The 26,647-nt window shown below is 46.9% G+C and overlaps 1 protein-coding gene across 8 annotated transcripts in view; it reads right to left on the bottom strand.

Annotated features, from left to right (window-relative positions):
* Nucleotides 1–26,647, bottom strand: part of MARK2 (microtubule affinity regulating kinase 2) — a 632,043-nt gene that overhangs the window by 17,047 nt on the left and 588,349 nt on the right. For 6 of the 8 annotated variants that reach the window (XM_086950522.1, XM_086950521.1, XM_086950529.1 and 3 more), the window contains one exon: nucleotides 12,779–12,823. The exons of the other annotated variants lie outside the window; for them this stretch is intronic. In XM_086950522.1, the coding sequence (XP_086806648.1) occupies nucleotides 12,779–12,823 (45 nt within the window). The remainder of the gene's footprint in view (nucleotides 1–12,778; nucleotides 12,824–26,647) is intronic. 8 annotated transcript variants of the gene reach the window in all.

Here is a 26,647-nt window from a genome sequence, read left to right as displayed (position 1 = left end):
TAGTCCTAGGACTCCAGACGTGGTACCTACTTGACGTCCAAATCCCCAAAGAGGTCGGAGGTGCCATCTCGCAGCATCTACGCCACAGATCATTCAGCGCAGCGTCGTTTACGAGGACAACAGTGTCTTTTTCGAGAAAGTGAGGCAAGTGAAGCAGCAGGCCTAGTCCCACTCCAGGGTCAGACAGATGTTGCAAACCAGGTGGAGGACTGTCTGGACTGGAGTCCTTTGTATGACAGATTGAACACTCGGGGAAGACACAATGGAGAAGGCCCCAAAAGGGGTAGACGCCTCGGAAGGAGCATCAAGTAGATCACGGCTGCCAAACCAGCCGAGGGTCGCAACAATGACCAGTCTGGAGAATCCAAATGGGCCCCAAAGACTATCACCATGTGGCGTCGACATGGAGCTCGTGGTCACCAAAATAGACGTGGGGAAAAACAAAACAATGGAGCCGATACTCATGTGTATACCAGTAATAGGAGGGGTCACTTTAACTAGTGACTTGAAATACTTGTTTGGAGAAAAACAAGTTACACACGTCCAAGCCCAACACTAGATGGCAGGTGTATGCAGAGCATGTGTATCTAGAGCTACACATGCCATGAACAAGTGAATTATAGCACTTAGGCTGGTTTTGTACTACTGAAGTGAAAAGAGCCCTCCTCTGTAAGAAGGCCTGAGTGATAAGGAATGTCCTCTCTTTGGAGATACATCCAGACCTCTTGTGTTTACAGTAACATCTGTGTTGTGAAAGGGAAGGAGACAGACATTCAGCATCCTCTGTAGGGCCAGTCTTTGTTGGGCATAGCAAGCGCATCGGGGTCTGTACTGAAGAGTTCTTTCATATGGGCCAAAGATTTATCGTCAAATCAAGCCAGAGATTTTTCTTTTGACACTTGGAGGAAGTTAGCCGACTTAGACAGCAGCTTCAAGGGCAGTGTTGGTAGAGGAGCTACTCTGACAGGCATTGGCTTTGTTGGACTAAACAAACACAAGGAGATGATGGACAGAGCTCTGAAACTTTTCACAAACTCCCCCCGGTCACAGATCTGGGTTGAATCTATCATTGTTCTTTAGCTCACTTCGCCACTCCAGTTCAGACCCAGCCATATGAAAATCAGTCTTGACCCTGTTCCTCATGGGAACAATCCAGCCCGAAGTGCCAAGCCAGTTCTTCCCTGGACCAGAAACAAGCATCCTGGGACCTGTTTTGGGGTAACACCCCTCATCAGCCACGCTACTTACGGCGAACAAAGCAAACACTGGCTTTGTTGGAAGCAGCACCAAGGATAGAACGTGTGGAACTGAAGAGTCAGACTGTCTTAGGGCTGGAACTACTGGAACTGCTAAACCCACCAATGTGGCCAGCCTATGGGGAGTGTTCCAAAGGAAAATGGTGCCCCCCTTGAATGGATCCCACATGGCTTGCTGCAAAGCATCGATCTGCAAGGGGACGGCCAATTCTGTACAGATTTCCGGCATCATTTTCTTCAATATTAGAATCAGCTTTGATGAGGAAGAGCCCAGCATCAGCAAATGACACAAGGACTATGAATGGCCGACAGAGAAGAACAGTTTCCTAGAAGACTTCTAGGATTTTTCTGTTCCTCAAGGGAAGACCTCTCAGGAGAGTGTTCCTTGCCTGAAGACTTATCTAAAAGGGGGTGACCACATGTTTGGAACCTAGACAACTTCTTCAAATAATATGCAGGTCTGACTGCTGCATCTTAAGACAATGTTAAAATCCAAAAGTCATAGGAGGAGGCATTTCACCTAGTCAGCGCTGAAAGCTGAGGATTTAATTCAGTGAAGCACAAAGGCACCCACATGAAGGCATGGAAAAACATTAATTTGGAAGCCCAAACACCAGATGGCATCTTGAAGTGGGCAGAGTTGAGGCTGAGGGCACAAGGCAGCACTGGAGACCCACTGCTGGGGGGAAATGATTTCTGATCCAGAGTAGCACCTGAAGGAAATTAAGGCGACGATTCTGTGAGAAGTATTCATCAGAATTCACAAGTAAATACCATCCACGTCCATCCCTTTCACAAGGAATGTGTTTTAAGGGGAGGGTTGAATTACAGATCATTACAATGCCATTCCTTCAACTCCTTACATGCCATTCCAAGATGTAGCAGCAGACCTTAAGGTGCGACAATGGAGTGCTGTACTTCCCAGTATTATGTCAGGAGTGTATTAGATAAGCTATTGCTGCTCGCTCATCAGTAATTTACACCCGATGTTTCACTACTGATCACATATATAAGAGACCGCAATTTAAGGTTGGAAAAAGATTTTTGTGAAGCATGGTAGATTTCACAAGAAAGTAAGTCATATTCGATCAATAAGCAACAAACATATGTTATTCAAATACTCTGTTAGAAAGTGTTTGAGAGAACTGTTTTCATGTTATTTTAATAGCAATCTTGCCTATTTGTCGAAGGATTTCCCGACTTGGGATAGTATGATTTTATGGATGGTGTAACACACTAGGATCAAAAGCACAAGTTACTTACCTTCGGTAACGATATATCTGTAAGAAACAGTAGTTAGTATTCGATTCCTTACCTTAGAATATCCCCAGGCGTCAGACTGGATCCGGAAACTTTTGCGTAGCAGTACCATTGCGCGTCGGTAGGTGTCGTCTGCGGCTCCACGTCCGTCGTCGGCGCAAGGATGAAGTCGGAGTACTTAGACGCCCTCGCACGCAGACGTCAGTTCTTATACACAGCTTTTCTGCGCCAGAAACGCAGAGCCATGATAAAAACCAACACTGATGCCGAGAAACTAGGGCCCTGAAAGGGGTGAACCTTAACCCTAGATATCGATTCGCAGAACGGGGAGGATGGGTGGGGCGGTAAGGAATCTAATACTAACTACTGTTTCTTACAGATATATCGTTACCGAAGGTAAGTAACTTGTGCATCTGAAAGAAACAGTTTAGTATTAGATTCCTTACCTTAGAACAGATACCCCCGCAATACCAACCCCGGTGGAGGGTCTGCGAACCAATGATCACACCAGAAAGTCCTGGAGAACGGAACGGCCGAAAAAGCCATCTCTCCGGACTTGGCTGTCCAGGCAGTAGTGTCATGCAAACGTGTGCGAGGCCCACGTAGCTGCCTGACAGATGTCCTGCAAGGGGACTCCCCGACCCAGGGCAGTAAAAGCCGCCGTGGTCCGAGTAGAATGGGCACGTAGCCCCACAGTAGGCTCCTTTCTAGCCAGAGAGTAACAAGCCTTGATGCACAAGACGACCAATCGAGAAATGGTCCGCTTGTGCACCTCCCGACCCTTCTTAGCGCCCAAGTAACCAACAAAGAGTTGGTCATCCACCCGGAACTGGCGTGTGCGATCCAGATTGAAAGAAAGCGCGTGTTTTGGGTCAAGACGGTGGAGCCTCTCTTCCTCTTTCGAGGGATGCGGAAAGAAGGTGGGCAAGGTAATGGACTGCCCGATGTTGAAGGCTGTGACTACCTTGGGCAGGAAAGAGGGTCGCGTCCGCAACACAACTTTGTCCGGATGAACAGAAAGGAAAGGAGGTTGAGAAGAAAGGGCCTGGAGCTCATTCACTCTCCTGGCAGAGGTGATGGCAACCAGGAATGCAGTCTTAAGAGTAAGGAGACGAACAGGGCAGTTATGAAGTGGCTCGAAGGGAGCGCACATCAGATAAGTCAGAACAAGGTTCAAGTCCCACTGAGGCATCACGAAAGGAACAGGAGGGAACATATGAGTGATGCCCTTCAAAAACCTATTTACAACTGGGGACTTGAACAAAGAGGGCTGATCAGGGAGCTTTAAGAAGGCGGAAATGACAGAGGTAGCCCTTCAGAGTGCCCAGAGCAGAGCCCAGCCCTGCTGGGCAAGAGAAAGAAGAAAGAGGAGAACAGCTGAAAGAGGGGCAGAAAGGGGATCCACAGCCTTTGCTGTGCACCATGCCACAAATTTGTTCCACCTGCAGGAGTCTACCGATTTTGTGGAGGGACGCCTGGCTGCCAGAATTACATTACAGACTTCAGGAGGCAAGTCAAATGGCCTCAACTGCCGCCGCTCAATCTCCACGCATGTAAGTGGAGACTGGACAGGTTCGGGTGGAGGACCGTCCCCTGCTGCTGCGACAGAAGGTCCTCCTGAAGAGGCAGACGAATTGGGGGATCGACAAACATGCTGAGTAGCTCGGGATACCAGTATCTTCGTGACCAGTCTGGAGCCACAAGGATGACTTGGGCCCGGTCGCGCCTGATCTTCAGCACTCTGGGCATAAGTGGTATAGGCGGAAAGGCGTACAACAGACAGCAGCTCCACTCGCGACGAAAAGCGTCTCCGAGCGAGTGCCGCCTTGGAAATTCCAACGCGCAAAACTGATGACATTGCGCGTTCTCTTTTGTGGCGAATAGATCTAACCAAGGCTCTCCCCACTGCTGAAAGGGGCCTTGCGCCACGTCCGAGTTCAGACGCCATTCGTGATCCATCATGCACCAATGGCTGAGTTCGTCCGCCGTGGCGTTCAGAGAACCTGCCAGGTGTTGAACCATCAGGGTCATGCCCTGATGTTCCAGCCACTGCCAGAGGCGCAGAGCCTCCTGGCATAGGGTCGACGACCCCACCCCGCCCTGTTTGTTGCAGTACCACATGGCGGTGGTGTTGTCCGTGAACACCTGCACTACACTCCCCCAGACAGAGGGGAGGAATGCCTTCAGTGCAAGCCGGAGCTCCAGAAGGTTGATGTGGAGCCGGTACTCCGCCGCAGACCAGAGGCCTCTGATCTCCGCCTCTCCCATGTGGCCTCCCCAGCCCTGGAGGGACACGTCCGTCACAACTAAGTGCTCCGGTTGGGGTAGGGAGAGGGATCTGCCGCTGACCCCATCGCGGTCCGTGAGCCACCACTGCAACTGTCTTGCAGTGCCCTCCGAGATCAAGACATGGTCGGACATGTTGCCCTGATGCTGGGCCCACTGAAACTTCAGGTCCCACTACAGAGCCCGCATCCGCCACCTGGCGTGATGCACCAGAAGGATGCAGGAAGCCATCAGCCCCAGAAGCCGCAGCGTCAACCTGACCGAAACTCGGGATAAAGGCTGAAAGATGGGAATCAGAGCCTGAATATCCCGAACCCGCTGTTCGGGAGGATAAACCCGAAAGTCTAGAACTGCTCCGATGAAGAGGAGCTTCTGAGAGGGACACAGGTGTGACTTCGGCACATTGATGGAGAACCCCAGCTGGTGCAAGAGGTCTCCCGTCGTCTGGAGGTGGCTGACAACTGTCTGGGGCAAGCCAGCCTTCAACAACCAGTCGTCGAGGTAGGGGAAGACTGAAACCCCTAATTTTCGCAGATGAGCTGCGACCACCGCTATCACTTTCGTGAACACCCGTGGGGCGCTGGTAAGGCCGAAGGGGAGCACGGTAAACTGAAAATGCTCGTGGACTACCGTGAACCGCAGGTAGCGCCGGTGGGCCGGAAGGACGGGGATGTGAAAATAAGCCTCCTGCAAGTCCAATGCTACCATCCAGTCTCCCGGGTCCAGGGCAGCTAAGACCTGAGTCAGTGTCAGCAGCTTGAACTTCTCCTTCCAGAGGAAGCCGTTGACGTTCCGCAGGTCCATGATAGGGCGTAGGCCCCCTTTGCCCTTCTTGGGAACCAGGAAGTAGTGGGAGTAGCAACCACACCCTACTTCTGGCCCAGGAATGCGGTCAATTGCCCCATTGGCCAGGAGGGCCTTAACTTCCCCTCGCAGAAGATTCAAGTGATCCCCGACACGCGGTGGTACTGCGGTGGCATGGCTGGAGGGGGTCGCCTCGAAGGGGAAGGAGTAGCCCCTTCGGACGATTTGCAGCACCCACCTGTCCGACGTGACAGTGCGCCAGTGGAGGAGGTGATGGCGAACCCTGCCCCCTACTGGCGTCACTTGGGCCTGAAAGCTCAGACTAGGAAGGCTTTGAAGCGGATGCTGCGGGGGTGGATGTGGACTGGCCTCGCCGTTGTCCCAGGGCACCGCCACGGCGGTTACCACGTCCGCCACCGCGCTGGATGTTAGTCTATGGCCCATGGCTGGCAGGACGTGTGGGGGCGCCACTTCCTTGGCCACGAAAGGAGCGAAAGGCAGCAGGTTGCTGGCGCGGGCCGACAGGCCCAAGGACTTGGCTGTAGCCCTTGAGTCCTTAAAGCGCTCACGCCCACTGTCTGCCTTGTCGCCAAAGAGGTGACGACCATCAAACGGCATGTCCATAAGGGTGTTTTGGACATCAGCCGAAAAGTTGGCAGACCTCAGCCAGGCGTGGCGACGAATCGCCACCGTCGTTGCCATCGCCCTGCCTAGCGAGTCCATTGTTTCCAGTCCACACCGGTTGAAATACCGTTCCGCAACTCGACCCTCCGCAAGGGCTTGGGCGAGTTTAGTCCGGGCCTCCTCCAGACATTATGGTAGCACGTCCGCGACTGTGTTCCCACAGAGAGTGGGAATAACGGAATAACGGCCCAAGAGGCACGCGGTGTTAACTGCCCGCAACCCCAAACTAAGTGAGGAGAACATCTTCTTACCATACTGTTCGTACCTCTTGGATTCCCTATCGGGGGGGGGGGGGGGTCTGGAATGCGATCTGGGAGTTAGAGGCCTGTATGACCAGACTCTCGGGAGTGGGGTGAGTGGACAGGAAGCAAGGGTCACCCGGAGCCGGGCAGTGACGTCTGGCCACGTTCCTATCTACAGGGGGACCTGTAGCGGGCCTAGACCAAGTGCCCAGAAGAACGTCAGACAAGGCCTCATTAAACGGCAACAAAGGCTCCGAAGAGCTTGCGTGCGGTTTAAGGACCTCAGTGAGGAGGTTAGTCCTCACGGCCGCGACGGGAAGTTCAAGGGTTAAGGCCTTGGCCGTCCGCGCTAACACCACACTATAGGCAGCCCCCCTCCTCCGTAGCCACGGTAGGAGGGGAGACAAAACCAGTGACTGGCGAAGTGTCTAAACCACTGGCATCCCCTAGCTTACCTGCCCAGTTCTGATAAGACTGGCACTCACGTTCCAGAGGGTCCTCAGACCCCTCCAATCTGTCTCGCCACCCATCTCCTGGTACTTAGGGTTAAATGATGGGGCTGGATCATAGAAGAAAAATTCTCCTCTCGACGTCGAATGCGGCATCGAGCGGCGTCTCTCCGGCGTCAGAACTGGGTCGAGAGGGGGGGGACCGGGGACGCCGTCGTCTGGGAAACGGCATCGGGGGGCAGGGGGGTGGGGGGGGGATTCGACACCCTAGGGGCCGACGCCGGCGGGGTCGTAAGGTAGACCGGTGACGACCCGGATCCGGATCCAGCGGGGCCCTGCGGCGTTGGGACCAAAGTCGCCGACGGCACCGGGCCGAAGCACCCGACGGCGCCGGGGCCGAAGCACCTGACGGCACCGGGGCCGAAACACTCCCAGTCGGGACCGCGGGGACCGAAGGCGCCGCGGAACCCAACGGAGGAGTGAGCGACCTCATGGCTGTGAGTAAGGCATCGATCTCCTCCGGCATCGCGTTCTACCCAGGGACCGGCTGGTATGGAGCTGGCCGCGACGCCTGCCGCTCAGGCGGAGCTGCGTGGGCGGTGTCGCCAGAACCCCCGGCCGCGTTGCGCGAGTGTCGGGGGGAGTCAGAAGAGCGATGTCGCTTTTTCGACTTCTTGTGCCTCTTACCTGAGGACTTGGAGCCCGAGTTGTGGTGTCGACTCTCCGAGCTGTGATGAATTCGGCCCTGCGACCAGTCCCTCGACCTCCTTCCGGACAGGGATCTCGAACGGCGCGGGCCGACTGCCGGAGCTCGAGGAGCTTGCGGGACCGCTCCCGCCTAGCTTTCAACGTCAAGGCCCGGCAGCCGGGGCACGACTTGTCATCGTGGTTGGGCCCCAGGCAATGAAGACACCGGCAATGGGGGTCGGTAACCAACATCAGTCGGCTGTAGTCGACGCAGGGCTTGAACCCGGGCATCCCTACCGGCACCGTCGGAGTCGTTCGACTTCGAAGAAAGATCAAAAATGATCGAAAAAGTTTAGTCAAAAATTGTCTAAGGGTACCACTTTTTCCGGATCGACTGTTGCTGGCAAGGAAAAAAGAAGAACTGACGTCAGCGAGCGAGGGCGGCGTCTACGACTGACACGGAGCCGCAGACTATGCCTACTGATGCGCAAGGGTACTGCTACACAAAAGTTTCCAGATCCAGTCTGACGTCTGGGGATATTTTAAGGTAAGGAATCTAATACTAACCTGTTTCTTTCAGATGAATACATACATAAAGACTTGTCGGCAAAAGCAACACTCTGCAGCAAATGCCATCTAATGGACTGATACCCTTCCCTTAGCTGCCATAATTCACTGAGGCCTGGATATGCACCTTCTGTAGCTCTCAAACATCATATGGACAAACAGTAAAAACAGTACAGCACCCGTCAGTGATGGCCTCAGCATTTTGTAATGTGCTCTGTCAGGTGTGACCTCTTCAGGTCTAGAGAAGCCTGGATGGCGAAGTCTAGTGCTGGCTTAAGAGGTGCCTGAAGTGAAGTGACTGAACACTTTTGAGGTATGGAAAGCACCATCAATCGCTCGTTAAATCACTGATGGATTAAGGTCAGTCCATCTGGCTAGTGCAGGGATTATATATGGACAAACACTGAATGACTGTCAATGTTAAATTGTTCACAGATGTCACATTGGCTACCTCAGGCCCAAAAAGGCTTAATGATTAATTCTGGCGCCAAATGAGTTAATGGAGAGATGCCAGAGTTTTAAAAATATTTTTTTGAAGTATGGGCACCAAGGTTCAGCACTCCTGGAGGTGTAAGACAGCAAGGGAAATTAGAACTATACAAAGAACATAAGGCCCTGAAGTGAAGATGCTTGTCTATTGGCATCAGCTCCCGTTTAGAGGGGCTAGGCAGTGTTGAATTTTCGTTACCCAATCCTGCATCTCTAACAATCACAAACAGTAGACACTCTAGAATGTAGTTTTGTTCGATGATTTCGGATTGGGTGATGAGTTGTATTGTGCAAATGTCCTTAATCATCTGATCAAACACGGGTTACCATCAATGGGATTGGTTTCATCTAGCATGTCGTTTCCGGATGAACATATTGGTTAACTCAAGATATTGCATTCCTACTTTAACAGAGGTTTGGTGATGGGTGATTTTAATGTTTAAGGAGAAGAGGGGGTTCTTCCACAAAAGAGACAAAATGAAATCTTCAGACCACCTGAATGTTTCTAGCCACTTGTGTCCAGAAGCTCAAAACAGAACACTGATTGACTTGATGGCATGTGACTAAAAGTAACTAACTTATATGAGAGAACTGTCATTGTCAGATAAGCCATTTTTGTTTTCCTCTTTTAAATAAAGAGCTGTTGAGATTCTAACAAGTCATCTTTCCGTACGATTGTCAAATACATGATCTCCTCAGGAACAGTGAATGAGAACACAGAATATTTTGTGAACAATTGTTGGTACCAATGAGCGAGACCTGTAATTAGAAGAGTTAAGTTTAGGATAACCCCTTGTTTGGGATGAAAATCAGAACTACAGAAGGGAGATACGCTTGTTGGACCCTTTTAAGTTGTTTCAAATGCTTATTCCGCATACCAGCTGAACACAAGTAATCCCAGAGCAAATTTTGGTGGATATGTCAGAGATGTTCCTTGAATAAAAGATTGTAAAAATTAGGCAAAAAATTGAATTGTCCTGATACCAGCCCTAGAACTATTTTTCTAGATATTCCAGTAGAAAATGAGTGTTCAGCCCATTATCCATCTTGGTTCAAGCTGGAAGTCCTACATAACATTTGGCTGTGCTGGCTCCCATTCTTGTATGCAGTCTGGTAGGAAGTAGAACTCTGGATCCATGAAAAGGTGCAGGGTGGACATTGCTAGTACCTGCCTTTGCTCATCTGATCAAACTGTCAGGAGGGGTGGCTCCACCTCAGTTAAAATACGCTGTGGTCACTACTACTCAGATGACAAGCTCTGGATGGAGACATCCAAGAGCCACTTCAGCATTATCTAGAGCATTTACTGCCACCCTATAACTTAGAACTTGGACTTAGCCAATTTACTGTACTGAACAGGCTTTGGCTGATGTGACAGAAAACCATAATGGGCCATTACACCAAAGGTACTGGCTGTCATTATTTTGCTGCATCGGTCACTTGCCTTCGTTAGTGTTTGAACATAAAATCATGTCTGATAGGCTGGATTATGTACTGGGAGATCAGAAAGTCCTACAAGACCTGGTTGCCATACCTCTCAATAGGCAGCATTGGGTATCTTTCTCCATAGCGAGAACACTAAGGTGTAGGAAAGAATAGCAATCTACTATTACTCCACTACTTGATGGTTATGTGCTACCATTCATCAGAGAAGTTAGGGTGTTCAATAAGGGCTGATGATACGCAGTTAAAGTTAATGGTTTTCTTTGAGGACAGTGTATGCATACAGAAAATATATACTTGCCTCCTTGAAATTTACTGCTAGGCTTGAGAAAGCAAGTTAGCACACAACAGAGGGAAAACGGAAGTACTTAAGCTGGGTTCTCCAATTTATATTGCCTCCCTTGTTCATGTCAGACGGTTTTCTAAAAATTCCACCTTTAACGGAAACAGTAAATAGCCCTGAAGTCCAACTAAACCAAAAATATTTTAGGATGCCTAAAACAGTGGTGGTGAAAAGTTAATGTTGAAGTGTTCTCTTATGTTAAACCTAACTACATATCAAAGTAAGGTTTGGCAACCTGCCCGTGCATTCCAAGAGTCGTCAGTTTAGAACTCTGTCTCACTCCATCCGAGCTGCTGAAGAGAATCTATACATTAGAAAAGCCAATAAGACTCTTGTGTAGGAAAACATGGATAAAGTATCATTCACTGTCTTGGCTAAGAGGTCATGCTCTTTAATTTAAAGTACATTTTAAGCTCCAAAAAGTGTGGCATATACACAAGGTCCACAATCCCAGCTGGTAGGTCGGAGTTATTCCATTACTGCCAAAGCTTCCATGGAGAAAGTGATGCTGAAACCAAACACTGTTTGTTGCCCGGGAGCTTTCCAATTGAAGGAACTTTAGTTGGGACCATTACCCTGGCTGCAAGCCAAACCACTCACTGACAAAGCTGGCCCCTAAAAGGAAAATTACCCCATCAGTACAGAAGGGTCTATTAGCACCAACGTCTCCCATGACACTGTAAGAGTGTGCCAAGCTTAGAACGAGGAATCTTGGTTGGAAACAATAAAGTTGGGTAGAAGGCATTACAGGTACCTTTCTGAAGGGCACAGAGACTGGTTGAGGTGGGGGCAGGATCCGCCTTTGGCTCGTTTTATGAGGAGAGTCCCTCAGGGGACTTGTTTAAGCTTTAGACGGTGTATTTTGAGATAAAAGTTTTGAAATCTTAGAATGCTGGGATGGTCAAACGTTTCAAGTACATTTCAAATAGCCCCGGGTCTCATCTTCAAGCAGCACCTTCAAGATGCAATGTAAAACCAGAAGGAAGGCAGTAGGGGCACCACCAGTGCCTTTACTCATCCGACATCTTGCATTAACATTGACAGTAGTATTTGAAAGTGCCCACACTTTCAACCAACAGAGAAGAAATACGGTTTCTTAAAAGCATGGAACAGGTTAGAGAAAGTGAGAAATGGTAAAGAGCTCAGTGAAAAAATAAAGCGTCCACAATAAAGTAAAGCAGTAGTGGGAAAACAGGCAGTGTTAAAAGGTCTTTGCTCTAACGAGGTAGGAAAAAACACAGAAGTGAAATGCTTTCCCTGGAGTCAAAACAAAGCTTAAAGTAGCAGAGACCCATTTAAGAAGGCAAAGTTTGCTGTATTCACCAGTTTTAATTTTTTTAAAACGTTTAAAAAATAAAGATCAGTCCTCCTAGGCGCTTTGCCACATAACATCTCAACATAAATATTCTCCAGGATCACCTTCTCTTTGGACTTCATATCTTATCACATTGTTTTCACTCAGTCCGCCTCACAAGTTCTCTTAAAAAATTCAAAATTCATTCTCTGCCTCTCTAAGGCAGCTCAAACTCCCAGTGTCTGAGTATGGCACCTCCTAGGTCAACTACTTACCACTAATGGCCCCACGTAACCACAAATAATTATCAAGCTCTCTTTATACTATTGCTCATGACACTCAAGACCAATTTCACTGAACTTGTGTTTGGAACCCTTTACACTTTTGTATCCATCATTATTACCTTAGAAAGTACAGATCTATTTCTATTAAACTGCTTAATAAAATCCATGAATTAACTCTTAAGACGCAAGCACAAAATGAACTTAGATTCAGCAGTTTACATCAAAATGGTAATTAATGATTATTTCTGCTCCGTTTCTAGACACAGGTCTCTAGCAAGCTTCTCCTTATGGCCCTAAGTGTTCAGACTGGGCGTATAGATCCTTTCAATTGGCTTCTCTGTACGTATTTCCATATATTTCCTTGGCATTTAAATGTCTGCATATTCTTTGCTGAGACCATACTAGAATCTCCTCCCTACCACAATCCATACCCATACTTCACCAAATATATGACCATGCTAAGCAAATCAAGAAAATTACCATAGCAGACAAGAGTGTGATGTGAATGTACAGGATCAGCAGAGAACATAGTTGTTTGTAAGTGTGCATTAAACCCTTTGCATGCCATAGAGTGAGCGAGAGCCAAGAATTAAGGATAGGTGTGTTACAGGAAAGTTTACAGAAGGTAGAGGGTTTTAGATCCACCCCTCTTGAGATTAGCAATTGTCTTGCCCGCACTTTCCATCTCACCTGATGCTCTCGACTCGCTCTTTGCCTTCTGGCTCGTTCGGGTTCCTCAAAAAATAGAGTTGAGAGTTTAGTGTACTGTTAGCTTGTGGTCAGGGTTGTTAATTTCACATTTCTTGTTGGTCACAGACTGGAAATACCCCAAGCATGCTTGCCAGTGAACTCAAACAGGAAAGAATTAAGTACAACACTTAACAGAAAGATGAATGGAAAGGAATTCTAGTAGAACGAACACATTATAAAAGGTGTTCTGCACCAGTAGCCAATGTTCAGTAGCTTTGTTGTTTACCTAGTTTAAAACTGAGACAAACACACTCATGGATATGCATGCATGTGCATCTCGGACAGCAGGTAGAAGATTTACATAAATGTATATACTTGACAACCTTATGGAATGTCTCCTTAGTACCATACATCCTGATCCAGAGACAAGAGAAAGCAGGATGTGTGGCAGCAAGGAGCAACTGCATGTGTGTGCAGGTATCAATACTGAAGTGTGCAGTCAAAGGGAGCTCCAAGAGGTAACTAAACCCGAGGACTTCTTCCTCCTTAGCCCTACGTGAATGCTACTTTCACACTGTACCTAACCACAGTATGAAAAAGCACTGTTGGAAACAAAGGTACAGTGAGGCAGAAACAAGAGTCAAACTCATGCTCCAGATAATGATGAAGCAAGTCACGCAAGTTTACAGTAAAGTGTTCGAGGTAATCCTAAGAAAATCATACAAGCTAATAGGCCATTTCTTTCTCAGAGTACATCTCAGTCACCAAACACTATCATTTCAGATTTTTCCCAATCAGTATTTTTTCTAGAGTATGCAAAACACAACAACAAAATTACTGAAAAAGATTGAACATCCTCAGCTCCCCAATAGGAGTGGGCTGTGAACTCCGTTCTGCCGGCAAAGTTCGTGGATTTCTGCCCACTCCGCGTAGAGCACTGGATACCATCCATGAAGCGGCGCAAAGAGGAGTTTTTACTCTCGCCCAGCTCGCCAAAGTTAAGTTGGCCACTGAGTGAGGAAAATCATACGCTAGACCACTTCCCTGCAAGATTTCTCAACGCAGGCTGTCGCAGCAGGTCGCTACCGCTTGCGTTGAGAAACCTGCTGCTCGAGTAGAACATCTACTCTATTGTCAGAAAGAAGCAGCGCCCTTTTGCGCTGCATGTGGTGCCATTCGGGCTGATTTTACAGTGCAGGACAAACTCCTGTCGCTTAAAAGCAGAGCGACTCAACGCATTATGCCGCTTACGGAACTCCGCAGAGCACTGCAGAGTTTTTTCGTCACTGCGTGGAGTTCCGCCTAGCAGCACTCCGCAAACTCCACCCAGGCCTACTTCCCAACCAAAAACGACAAGAAAGCTGTGATTCATAAACGTTCCTCCTTTTGCATGGAGTTAATTGGCACTGAACCATGGGCTAAGATGCTAACTGTAATAGATAGACAGGATATTGAATGTGAATCCACAGTGTGAGTGTAGATAGGGGCACTATATCCATCAACCTAAACCAGGTACACAAAAAAATTGTGTCATGGGCATAGTCTGGGGCTCAGAGGGACTTTGGCTTATTAATAGTAAACCCCAATGATGTCAGGAGGTCAGCCATCTGCAGCAGGCCAGCTTGAGAAGAGGCGTTGAGAACAGAGAATATATGTAGCCCCGACCTTCAAAGATAAGCTGTGACCACCACCACCCCTTTCATGAACATGCAAGGGTTCATGGTAAGGACAAATGGCATTAAGACAAATTAGTAGTGCCCCATTTTACACCTCATACAGCGGGTAGCGTCTGTGGTGCTAGAGGAAGGATATATGAGTTATGCATCATGCAAGTCAAGGGCAACCATTATGTCTCCTAGGTCTTGAGCTGACAGAATCAAACAGAGAAAGCATTTAGAATCTCAATTTCTTTATAGAGGCATCCAAAAGCTGGAGGTGGAGTTAAAGCCAGAGGCTGGTCTTTCTTCGGCACAAGGAAGTAGCGCCAATAGCACTCTCCCCCACCCGTCTACTGAGTTTGGCACCCTCTCAACAGCACCCTTGAACAAAAGGTTGTGATTCCCCCCCATGCCACTCTAGTGTGGGGGGGTGATGGAATGCTCAGGAGATGAAAGATAGGTCACAGCCCCTATGAAACACCTGCCACACACACACCTCTCCTGGATTGGATCTCCAGCCAGGGAGGAAGCCGTCTCTCAAAAAGGAGGGTTTTGCTGCTGTAGCACAGTTTGGGTGCCTGCATTTGCCTGAAACTAGTGCCAGTAGCTCTTTCTATGTAGTTTGTGGTGACCAGGCCATAACACTTCACATACTTGGCTGGATCTTAGCCATTCTGTATTGTTTGGGCCAACGAGGCATTGATGTCATTCAGGATACCCAGCATCATCTTGCTGGACATGTCCCACTAAATGTGGGTGTACCTACTCAAAAGGAATACTGCATAGAAAATCTGAGGCCTGAGCTTTTAGAGGAAATTACTTTATTTCTGAAAAGGTTCAATCTGTTTAAACTCTCTAGCCAGAGGACTAGTTGGAAAATAATTCAGATTGACTTTACTAGTCGAAGCCGGAACTACCAGGCTTTTAAGTGTAGAGTGTCTAATCAAGAAACCTGTATCAGAGAAGGCTGGTCTATGTCACTTAGTCATAGAACGACTAATTGTAAAACCAGAGCATGTCTTAGCTGGGTCTGGCACCTACTGAGTCGGTGTCAGCATGTAAGGAACCAGCGAGGACTTAAAGTCGAGCGCGGAGGTCTGAACTAGCGGTGCTAATGGTCAGTCTGAGATGGTGGAGGGTGAATGGCTTCTTTGAAGGCCACTATTTGCTCCTGGATAGACAACACAGGGAATTAAGGGCATATTGGAACCATTTAAGAGACCAGTTCAAATATAGGTAACAGTTAATCAATAGGGAGGGACTAGGGATTGGAAGGTCTGTTTCATTCCCCAGGGTAAGTAGGTGATTTATCAAAGAGGAAACAGACACTTGTAACACTTAGGCCATTGGTTATATAAGTTTAGAGTAACCTCAAGAACCCAATGCAAATGTGGTAGGTGCGGTATATTTGATTCGTCCGCCCCGCATATGGGTAGTTGGCCGTTATCATTGGTTACTCCAAGTTAGTGATGTTGCCAGCCTCAACCCGAGGCACCTCTGGCCTGTTGTGCAGTGTCCAGAGAAAGAGAAAAGGAGTGTGTCAAATTAGAATCTCAAAAAAAGAAAAGAAGGTTTAAAAACTGAAAAATCACCTAGGATGATTTTATTTATTAATGTGATTTTCAGGTTGTTAAAAATAATCTGTTACTACTCAATTGATCGAGTTACTAGATCAAAGTAGTTAGAAACACTTATTACACAAACGTCGACATGTTTCTGCTCTGTCGGCCCACAGGGGTCTATAGAGCATTCGTCAGGACTCACAACAAAACAAAAATTGAACAAAAATGGTATGCATTACTCACACCTTTTGTGCTGTATTATGTTAATAACCTGTGAAATTTTCAAGGATATTGACTCCTCCGGTTTCTGAAAAGAAATAGCGAGAGGACAAGAGAAAAACACACTCGTTGCAAACATCCTAATTTAGGCTAGTGCATTGGGTAGAATAATAATTATTATTCAATCATTCCAGAATATCAATACTGGGAAGGGGGGTACTTCGTGCCAGGGTGGAGTTTAACGCTATAGACATAGTTATGGAGATTATCATTGAAGGGAGCTGTAAGAAGCACACTCTGCGGGGGTAAGTATTAATTGTTACGCGCTGGCTTTTCTGGGTGCACGCGTAAAGAAACCTCCGAAGAAAGGTAGGCGGGTTATTTAAAAACGCAGCGCGTTATCATACCTTGTGACCGGAAAGTACTCGCTTGCATCGGGGGGCCCTCAGGACACAGAGCTGTATTTAAAACGTATCGTGTTAGTAAATAATACGCATGGTCGCCTTACCGGGATTCAGTTGTTAATGCAACGTAACTCCGCCATTACCCGCGTGTGCTTGCAAACTCGTCTAGTGCTGACTCTGCCCCCGGAAGTTCGTAACTCCGGCTGGGCTGGCGTTTTTAAAGGGGACAGACACTTGAGCTTACGTGTTGTGCGTGTAGCAAAGTTCCTTGTTTTTTTATGCAAAAAAACTTTATTAGTCCATGGCTGATTATATTCATGAGATAGACAGTTTCTTATGTTCTTTATATGTTGGGTCATTAAGCAAATTGGTGCCACGGAATAGAATCATTCAGGCCATTTTCATGAGTTTTGAGTCGTTCCACCCACCTCTGTTCTTTCTCAAATAATGTTCTTTCACATCTTTGGGACTTGTCGGTTAGCATTTCGATTACTGTCCAGTGGATTTCATCGCAAGAGTGACCTGCCTGCACGAAATGGGAACAAAGCTTGGTGGTATTCTTCTTTAATCTAATATTGCTCCGATGTTCGCCAATTCTTGTTTTTATTTTTCGACATGTCATTCCGATATAACGTTTGCCACAGGGGCAGCTCACTGTGTAGATGACATGAGTCGAATTACAATTCGTATGTTGGCGCTGCTGCCAGAGGAGGGTATCGGAAAGTTGTAGTGTTTTGGTTGCAGTTGTCGTTTTGCATGCTACACAAGACCCACAAGGATAATGTCCAGTTACAGGTGTCATGGTTATATCTCTGGGGAGGACTGCTTTCAGTTTTTTTGGTGGTCGGGTATGTACCACGGCGTCCTTGATGTTTTTTGATCTTCTATTGGCAAACCTTGGTCTAGGCCAATCAAAATGGCCTGTATGGAGAATATGCCAGTTTTTATTTACTAATTTCTTTACTTCGTAAGAAACCTGGCTGAACGTTGTGACACAGGTAGTTAGATCAGGTGTCTTTTCTTTTCGAAATGTTTGGAGGAGGCATTCTCTCGGTTGGTTGTTGGCTCTTTTTTTACAGAGTCTGAAGGTTTTCTCTGTGTAGTCTCTCTGTCTCAGTCTGTCGCTCAATTCATTGGCTTGCAATCTATAATCAGAGTTGTTGCTACAGTTCCTCTTTAAACGCGAAAATTGACTGTAGGGAAGATTGTCCCTCAATGGTTTGGGGTGAAAACTTTTATAGGACAAGATGCTGTTTTTGGCCGTTGGTTTCCTGAACGTTTTTGTGTGTAACTCATTGTCCTTTACGAATATGGTGATATCCAGGAAATCCAGGTTACAACTGGTGGCTGTATGTGTGAACTTTAGCCATGGGTCAAGGTTGTTGAGCCAGTTCATGAAACACTGTAGATCCAGTTTTTTGTCCCAGATCATAATGATATCATCAATATATCTCTTCCAGTATAAAATACTGGAAGAGAAGAAGTTGACACCAGTGGTTATGTGGAGTTCTTCAAAATGACTGACATAGAGCCCGGCCACAGAGGGAGCGAAGGCGCTCCCCATGGAAGTTCCATGGATTTGGAGATATAAGTCTTCCCCATAGGCAAAGAAATTCTCCTTCAGCGCTAGCTTACAACACTCTAGGATGAAGTGTCTTGGTGTTTTAAATTGCCAGTCTTTCGAAAATAATACGTCTTCCAAAACTTGCATGGTATCATTTTGAGGCAGACTTGTGAAAAGGGCTTCCACATCTAGGCCCACAAGTAGCATCGTTTGAGGATTGAAAGGTTTTTTGTCTATTTGTACCAAAAGATCACGTGTATCCTTTAAATATGCCGGTGTTTGTTGGACCAATGGCTTGAGATATTCATCGGCAAATTTAGAAAGCGGTTCTAATATTGAACCGATGCCCGAAACTATGGGACGACCTGGTGGTGGGTTTCTGTTTTTATGCGTTTTTGGCAAAGAATAAAATTGGGGAGTGATAGGTTCTTTTGTCATCAGAAAATCTGCCTCCCTCGATGTTATCCAGCCTTTAGTCTCTGCTTCGTTTACCATAATCGAAATGGTATTCCTGAGTCTTTCAGTGGGGTCTGAGTCGATCTTTTGATAGAACCTTGTATCTGATAGTAGAGCTAAGCACTGTAGATCATATCCTTCCTTGATCAAGATAACAGTTCCACCCCCCTTATCCGCTGGCTTGATCACAATTTCATCATTGTTTTTTAACGCTTCTAGGGCCAAGCGTTCCTTTTTACTCAGATTTTGGTAAGGTTTCTTATTTTTCAATTTGTCTACTCCATTTAGCAGTGCCTGCTCGAAGGTCTGTAATTCTGGGTGTACAGTTGAGGCCGGAGGATTAAAGGTGGATTTATTCCTCAAAGTAGTATCACCCTGTTCTGTCATCCCCATGTTGGAATTCTGCTAATTCGCTCTTTAATTTAAATGTGTCAAGGCGGGGGGTGGGAACAAATCCCAATCCTTTGTTAATGGGATTTGTTCCCACCCCCCGCCTTGACACATTTAAATTAAAGAGCGAATTAGCAGAATTTTGCAGGACACTAAAATTGAAGGCCTTCTTCTCCAATCAGAATACCAACATGGGGATGACAGAACAGGGTGATACTACTTTGAGGAATAAATCCACCTTTAATCCTCCGGCCTCAACTGTACACCCAGAATTACAGACCTTCGAGCAGGCACTGCTAAATGGAGTAGACAAATTGAAAAATAAGAAACCTTACCAAAATCTGAGTAAAAAGGAACGCTTGGCCCTAGAAGCGTTAAAAAACAATGATGAAATTGTGATCAAGCCAGCGGATAAGGGGGGTGGAACTGTTATCTTGAGCAAGGAAGGATATGATCTACAGTGCTTAGCTCTACTATCAGATACAAGGTTCTATCAAAAGATCGACTCAGACCCCACTGAAAGACTCAGGAATACCATTTCGATTATGGTAAACGAAGCAGAGACTAAAGGCTGGATAACATCGAGGGAGGCAGATTTTCTGATGACAAAAGAACCTATCACTCCCCAATTTTATTCTTTGCCAAAAACGCATAAAAACAGAAACCCACCACCAGGTCGTCCCATAGTTTCGGGCATCGGTTCAATATTAGAACCGCTTTCTAAATTTGCCGATGAATATCTCAAGCCATTGGTCCAACAAACACCGGCATATTTAAAGGATACACGTGATCTTTTGGTACAAATAGACAAAAAACCTTTCAATCCTCAAACGATGCTACTTGTGGGCCTAGATGTGGAAGCCCTTTTCACAAGTCTGCCTCAAAATGATACCATGCAAGTTTTGGAAGACGTATTATTTTCGAAAGACTGGCAATTTAAAACACCAAGACACTTCATCCTAGAGTGTTGTAAGCTAGCGCTGAAGGAGAATTTCTTTGCCTATGGGGAAGACTTATATCTCCAAATCCATGGAACTTCCATGGGGAGCGCCATCGCTCCCTCTGTGGCCGGGCTCTATGTCAGTCATTTTGAAGAACTCCACATAACCACTGGTGTCAACTTCTTCTCTTCCAGTATTTTATACTGGAAGAGATATATTGATGATATCATTATGATCTGGGACAAAAAACTGGATCTACAGTGTTTCATGAACTGGCTCAACAACCTTGACCCATGGCTAAAGTTCACACATACAGCCACCAGTTGTAACCTGGATTTCCTGGATATCACCATATTCGTAAAGGACAATGAGTTACACACAAAAACGTTCAGGAAACCAACGGCCAAAAACAGCATCTTGTCCTATAAAAGTTTTCACCCCAAACCATTGAGGGACAATCTTCCCTACAGTCAATTTTTGCGTTTAAAGAGGAACTGTAGCAACAACTCTGATTATAGATTGCAAGCCAATGAATTGAGCGACAGACTGAGACAGAGAGACTACACAGAGAAAACCATCAGACTCTGTAAAAAAAAGAGCCAACAACCAACCGAGAGAATGCCTCCTCCAAACATTTCGAAAAGAAAAGACACATGATCTAACTACCTGTGTCACAACGTTCAGCCAGGTTTCTTACGAAGTAAAGAAATTAGTAAATAAAAACTGGCATATTCTCCATACAGGCCATTTTGATTGGCCTAGACCAAGGTTTGCCAATAGAAGATCAAAAAACATCAAGGACGCCGTGGTACATACCCGACCACCAAAAAAACTGAAAGCAGTCCTCCCCAGAGATATAACCATGACACCTGTAACTGGACATTATCCTTGTGGGTCTTGCGTAGCATGCAAAACGACAACTGCAACCAAAACACTACAACTTTCCGATACCCTCCTCTGGCAGCAGCGCCAACATACGAATTGTAATTCGACTCATGTCATCTACACAGTGAGCTGCCCCTGTGGCAAACGTTATATCGGAATGACATGTCGAAAAATAAAAACAAGAATTGGCGAACATCGGAGCAATATTAGATTAAAGAAGAATACCACCAAGCTTTGTTCCCATTTCGTGCAGGCAGGTCACTCTTGCGATGAAATCCACTGGACAGTAATCGAAATGCTAACCGACAAGTCCCAAAGATGTGAAAGAACATTATTTGAGAAAGAACAGAGGTGGGTGGAACGACTCAAAACTCATGAAAATGGCCTGAATGATTCTATTCCGTGGCACCAATTTGCTTAATGACCCAACATATAAAGAACATAAGAAACTGTCTATCTCATGAATATAATCAGCCATGGACTAATAAAGTTTTTTTGCATAAAAAAACAAGGAACTTTGCTACACGCACAACACGTAAGCTCAAGTGTCTGTCCCCTTTAAAAACGCCAGCCCAGCCGGAGTTACGAACTTCCGGGGGCAGAGTCAGCACTAGACGAGTTTGCAAGCACACGCGGGTAATGGCGGAGTTACGTTGCATTAACAACTGAATCCCGGTAAGGCGACCATGCGTATTATTTACTAACACGATACGTTTTAAATACAGCTCTGTGTCCTGAGGGCCCCCCGATGCAAGCGAGTACTTTCCGGTCACAAGGTATGATAACGCGCTGCGTTTTTAAATAACCCGCCTACCTTTCTTCGGAGGTTTCTTTACGCGTGCACCCAGAAAAGCCAGCGCGTAACAATTAATACTTACCCCCGCAGAGTGTGCTTCTTACAGCTCCCTTCAATGATAATCTCCATAACTATGTCTATAGCGTTAAACTCCACCCTGGCACGAAGTACCCCTCTTCCCAGTATTGATATTCTGGAATGATTGAATAATAATTATTATTCTACCCAATGCACTAGCCTAAATTAGGATGTTTGCAACGAGTGTGTTTTTCTCTTGTCCTCTTGCTATTTCTTTTCAGAAACCGGAGGAGTCAATATCCTTGAAAATTTCACAGGTTATTAACATAATACAGCACAAAAGGTGTGAGTAATGCGTACAATTTTTGCTCACTTTTTGTTTTGTTGTGAGTCCTGACGAATGCTCTATAGACCCCTGTGGGCCGACAGAGCAGAAACATGTCGACGTTTGTGTAATAAGTGTTTCTAACTACTTTGATCTAGTAACTCGATCAATTGAGTAGTAACAGATTATTTTTAACAACCTGAAAATCACATTAATAAATAAAATCATCCTAGGTGATTTTTCAGTTTTTAAACCTTCTTTTCTTTTTTTGAGATTCTAATTTGACACACTCCTTTTCTCTTTCTCTGGACACTGCACAACAGGCCAGAGGTGCCTCGGGTTGAGGCTGGCAACATCACTAACTTGGAGTAACCAATGATAACGGCCAACTACCCATATGCGGGGCGGACGAATCAAATATACCGCACCTACCACATTTGCATTGGGTTCTTGAGGTTACTCTAAACTTATATAACCAATGGCCTAAGTGTTACAAGTGTCTGTTTCCTCTTTGATAAATAACCAAATATAGGTAACACCAGAACGTCTTGCGACTTCTTACCAGACTGAGTGGCGCCATCGGGGTCAAGCCCTGCTTAGTCTTTTCTATGCTTACTGCACATTTCTGACTAAGACTTACCAGAAGACTTTGATCAGGAACTTCGCATTCGAAATGAGCAGGGTTCTGGACCACTAGCAGCCCTACGACTTGGAACAGGACTTTAAGTTCGACCACAATCTTCTCTTATGTTCGATAAAATAGAACTTTTTGCCTCCCGTTCTCAGACCATCTATTTCTATTTTTCTATTTCTAGGTTTGGTGAAGCGCAGCAGCTACCCCAGCAATGGGGCGTCCCGGCGCTATGAGACAAGCACGCACCAGAAAGACAGAAAAAGAAACGGGGGAGGGGGAAGGGGGGCCTAGAGAGCAGGGAAGAGGTAGGTCTTGATAGCTTTACGGAAGGCTGAGAGGCAATCTAAGGAACGAATACTGAGGGGGAGATCGTTCCATAGTTTGGGACCAAGGACGCTAAAGGAGCGGCCTCCAGTTCGGCAAAGCCTAATCCTGGGGACGGTCAGAAGAAGTTGATTGGAAGAACGGAGTGCACGACCTGGGACATAAGGTCGGGCCAGATTCCGCAACAGAGGGGGATTTCCTTGTTTAACGATCTTAAAGATCGTGGTAAGAGCCTTAAATTTGACTCGGTGTTCCACGGGCAGCCAGTGGAGCTTACGGATGGTAGCTCTGGCAGAGCATCTACGTGGTAGGCCAACCAACGTTCTGGCCGCCGCATTCTGGATACGTTGGAACCTAGCTGTTTCCGCTTTGTTTGCTCCCAGAACGAGGACATTAGCGTAATCCAGGCGTGATAATATGGTAGCCTGGATAATTAGATGGCGAGCTTTAGAGTCGAAGAGCCCAAGTATGGGCCTGAGATTCCTTAGGAGACCTATGCAGGTGGCTGCCACCATTTTAGTGTGGGACTGGAAGCTGAGGTTGGCATCCATCCAGACTCCCAGATTTTTAACACAATTTTTAGGGAGTGGAGTGGCGCCCAGGGATGACGGCCACCAGTGCTCGTTCCATAGGCTGGTGTTTCGGCCAAGGAGGAGTACCTCGGTTTTTCCGGCGTTAAGTTGGAGGTAGTTGTCCGTCATCCATTGGGCCACTGCTGCCATACCGTCTTTAAACTTGGATGCCGCGATGGACGGGCTTTCCGAGAGGGTGACAACCAGCTGGGTGTCGTCGGCGTATGAGACCAGCGTGAGCCCCCACTCTTTTGCCACGTCAGTAAGTGGCTGGACGTAGAGATTAAAGAGGGATGGGCTCAACGCTGAACCCTGGGGGACACCTTGAGCTATGGGATGGGATTTGGAGAGAAATGGAGGGGCCGACACCTTGAAGGATCTATCCTTGAGAAAGGATTGAAACCATGCGAGAGCGAGGCCAGTCACACCGGCCATCTCCAGACGTTTCAGAAGGATGTCATGGGATACCGTGTCAAAGGCTGCGCTGAGATCTAGGAGAATCAGCGCAGCACTTTGACCGGAGTCTAAAATCGTCCGGAGATGTTCTGTGGTGGCCAGTAGGGCAGACTCAGTGCTATGGCCTGCGCGAAAGCCATTTTGGGAAGGGTCTAGTATTCTGTGATGATCCACATGTTTCGAGAGGATACCATTGACATGGGCCTCAGCTATCTTGGAAATCCAGGGGAGGAGGGATATTGGCCGGAAGTTTTCCGGTTTAGAAGGGTCGAGGGTGGGTTTTTTAATTATCGGTGACACCCACGCTTGCTTCCAAGCTATGGGTACAGATCCAGAGGTGAAAGAAAGGTTAAGGATGTTCAGCATGGGGGATAGAAAAAAATCAATCGAGTCCAGGAAATGAGAGGGGCTCATGGGGTCAGCTGGGGAGCCGGACTTCACTTTTTTACACAGGTTGGTCAGGTCAGCAGCAGTGATGGCAGGAATTTTGGAAAGTGGAGTGAACTTCGAAGCTGGGGTCTTAGGTACTCCAAAGGGAGGAGGGATCTGCGGAAAGGTCGCGTAGATTTTTTGGACCTTTTCAACGAAATATGTTGCAAGCTGCTCACATTGTTCGTTGGAAGAAATTTTAGGTGGGGGCGCCCTAGGGTTTTGGAGTTCTTTAACTAATTTGAAGATGGTTTTAGTTGGGTTCGGGTTGGAGCTAATTTTGTTGGCATAAAAAGAGGCACGGGAAGACCTAATGGCTTTATGATAGATTTTAAGCCTGGATAGATAGTTTGCCTTATCCTGGTTGTTATAGTTTTTTCTCCATTGGCGCTCGGCTTTTTTACACTCCTTACGCATTGATTTAAGGGTATCGTCAAACCATGGATTGGAAGGTGTATTACATCCTTTGGTCAGTTTAGCCGGAATGAGAGTGTCAAGGCCATTGCTGATCCATGTAGTGAACGAGGTGTAGGTCGCGTCAATCTCCTGGTTAGCTTCGAATTGGAACTCTCCAAGGGTTTCATGAAGAGCAGGGGAGGAGAGTTTATGCCAAGGTCTTTTTAAACGCTGGTTGGATTCAGTTTTATACTGACGTTGTGGAGTCGGAACCATCAGTTTAATAAGGTGGTGGTCTGTCCATCCCATCGGAGTGGGGGTATCTGTAACTGCCTCCTGAATGTTAGTAAAAATTGGATCAAGGGTATGGCCTGCTATGTGGGTAGAAGCATGGACTAAAGAATTAAGTTGTAATGCCGCGAGGTCTGCAAGAAGGTTGGTGATTGTATGGTCACCAGTCGCATCAAAGTGTAGGTTAAGATCACCTAAAATGGTGAAGTTAGCGTATTTGGTAGTAAGCGCTGTGGCCGTTTCGAGGAGGGCGTCAATAAACCTAGTGGCCTGGCCTGGTGGGCGATAAATGTATAGGCCGGATAGCGTAAATTGAGGGGTCACGCTGATTTTAAATTGGGCGCATTCACAGTCTAGGAGCGGTTCTTTGGTAAAAGAGCAGGTCAGGTGCTTTTTATAGATAATTGCTATGCCACCACCACGAGAATCACGGTTAATGGCGACCAGTTGGAACTCGTCTGGGAGCGTTAGGTTAGGGATGGTAGTTATGCCGTCTCGGAGCCATGTTTCGCACAGAAATAGGACGTCAGGATTTTCCTCCTGAAGAAGCGAATTCACCTCAAGGTGGTGTTTAGTGAGGGATCTGCAGTTAAGTTGTAGTATCTTCAGCGGCGGGGTTGTTGTATTGAGACGGTCACCCCACACGCGGGTGGGCGTGTTGGTGGAGAAATGGCAACGGTTGCAGTTGAGTTGCGTGAGACCTAAGATGCCAGTAGCATCAGAACATCTTTGGGTAGGGTTCAAGTGTAAGAGTTCCTTACCGTCATAGCGTATAAGTGGGTATGACCTGGAAGGACCAGGGGGACTGGCGAGAGGCGATGGTCTGGCGATGACGGGCGCAGACGGGCTTGCCTTAGGCGCGCCTTCGGCGCGCAAACGGCGCTCCCGCTGCGCTCGTCCGCTGCGCTTCCGGTGACAGCACATGATGTAGATCTCAGGATGCCCTAAAGTTCACTTGTACAATGACTTCAAATTGTGACCAGATCCCAAGCACCATAAGACATGTTTTTAGTGGGGGCATTTTCACTAGCACACTGTTGTAAAGTTGTCTAAGGACCAAGATAGCAGCGGAGCTCGAGGTGCACATTGATGGTCACAGAAAGAAAAAGAGTGACTGCAGATCACAGGGATGGCACCCATATGTGGTTTCACTCCATCACTTCCAGGGCGGCGTAGCTTCTTATCGGTGCGCACAAGTATTGCTGAGAAACGTCCCCAAATCAATTTTTTGTGCCTGGGAATATTCTAAAGGAGTGTAATCTGCTGTTACAAGCATCTATCAGAATATTTGTCAAAAAGGCTTCCACAGAGCTCAAGATGAATAATTACTCAAGCCCTCATCACCAGTCGACTGGGCTGTGGTAATGCTCTCTACTAAGAAATTGCAGCTCACTTCGTCCATAGACTTTAGGTCCTACAGAACCCCACTGCCTGACTTGTCCTCTACTTCCCCAGTCGAGCCCACATCACTTCTCACCTCAAGGAAATCCATTGGCTCCCAGTGCAGAAGAGATGCCACTTCAAGCAACTAACCCATGGTTACAAAAAC

This window comes from Lissotriton vulgaris, unplaced genomic scaffold (genome assembly GCF_964263255.1).
Source record: "Lissotriton vulgaris unplaced genomic scaffold, aLisVul1.2 SCAFFOLD_667, whole genome shotgun sequence".
NCBI classification, from domain to species: domain Eukaryota; kingdom Metazoa; phylum Chordata; class Amphibia; order Caudata; family Salamandridae; genus Lissotriton; species Lissotriton vulgaris.
Note: the sequence above shows the minus strand (reverse complement) of the source record. Positions and strands in the feature narration are given on the sequence as shown.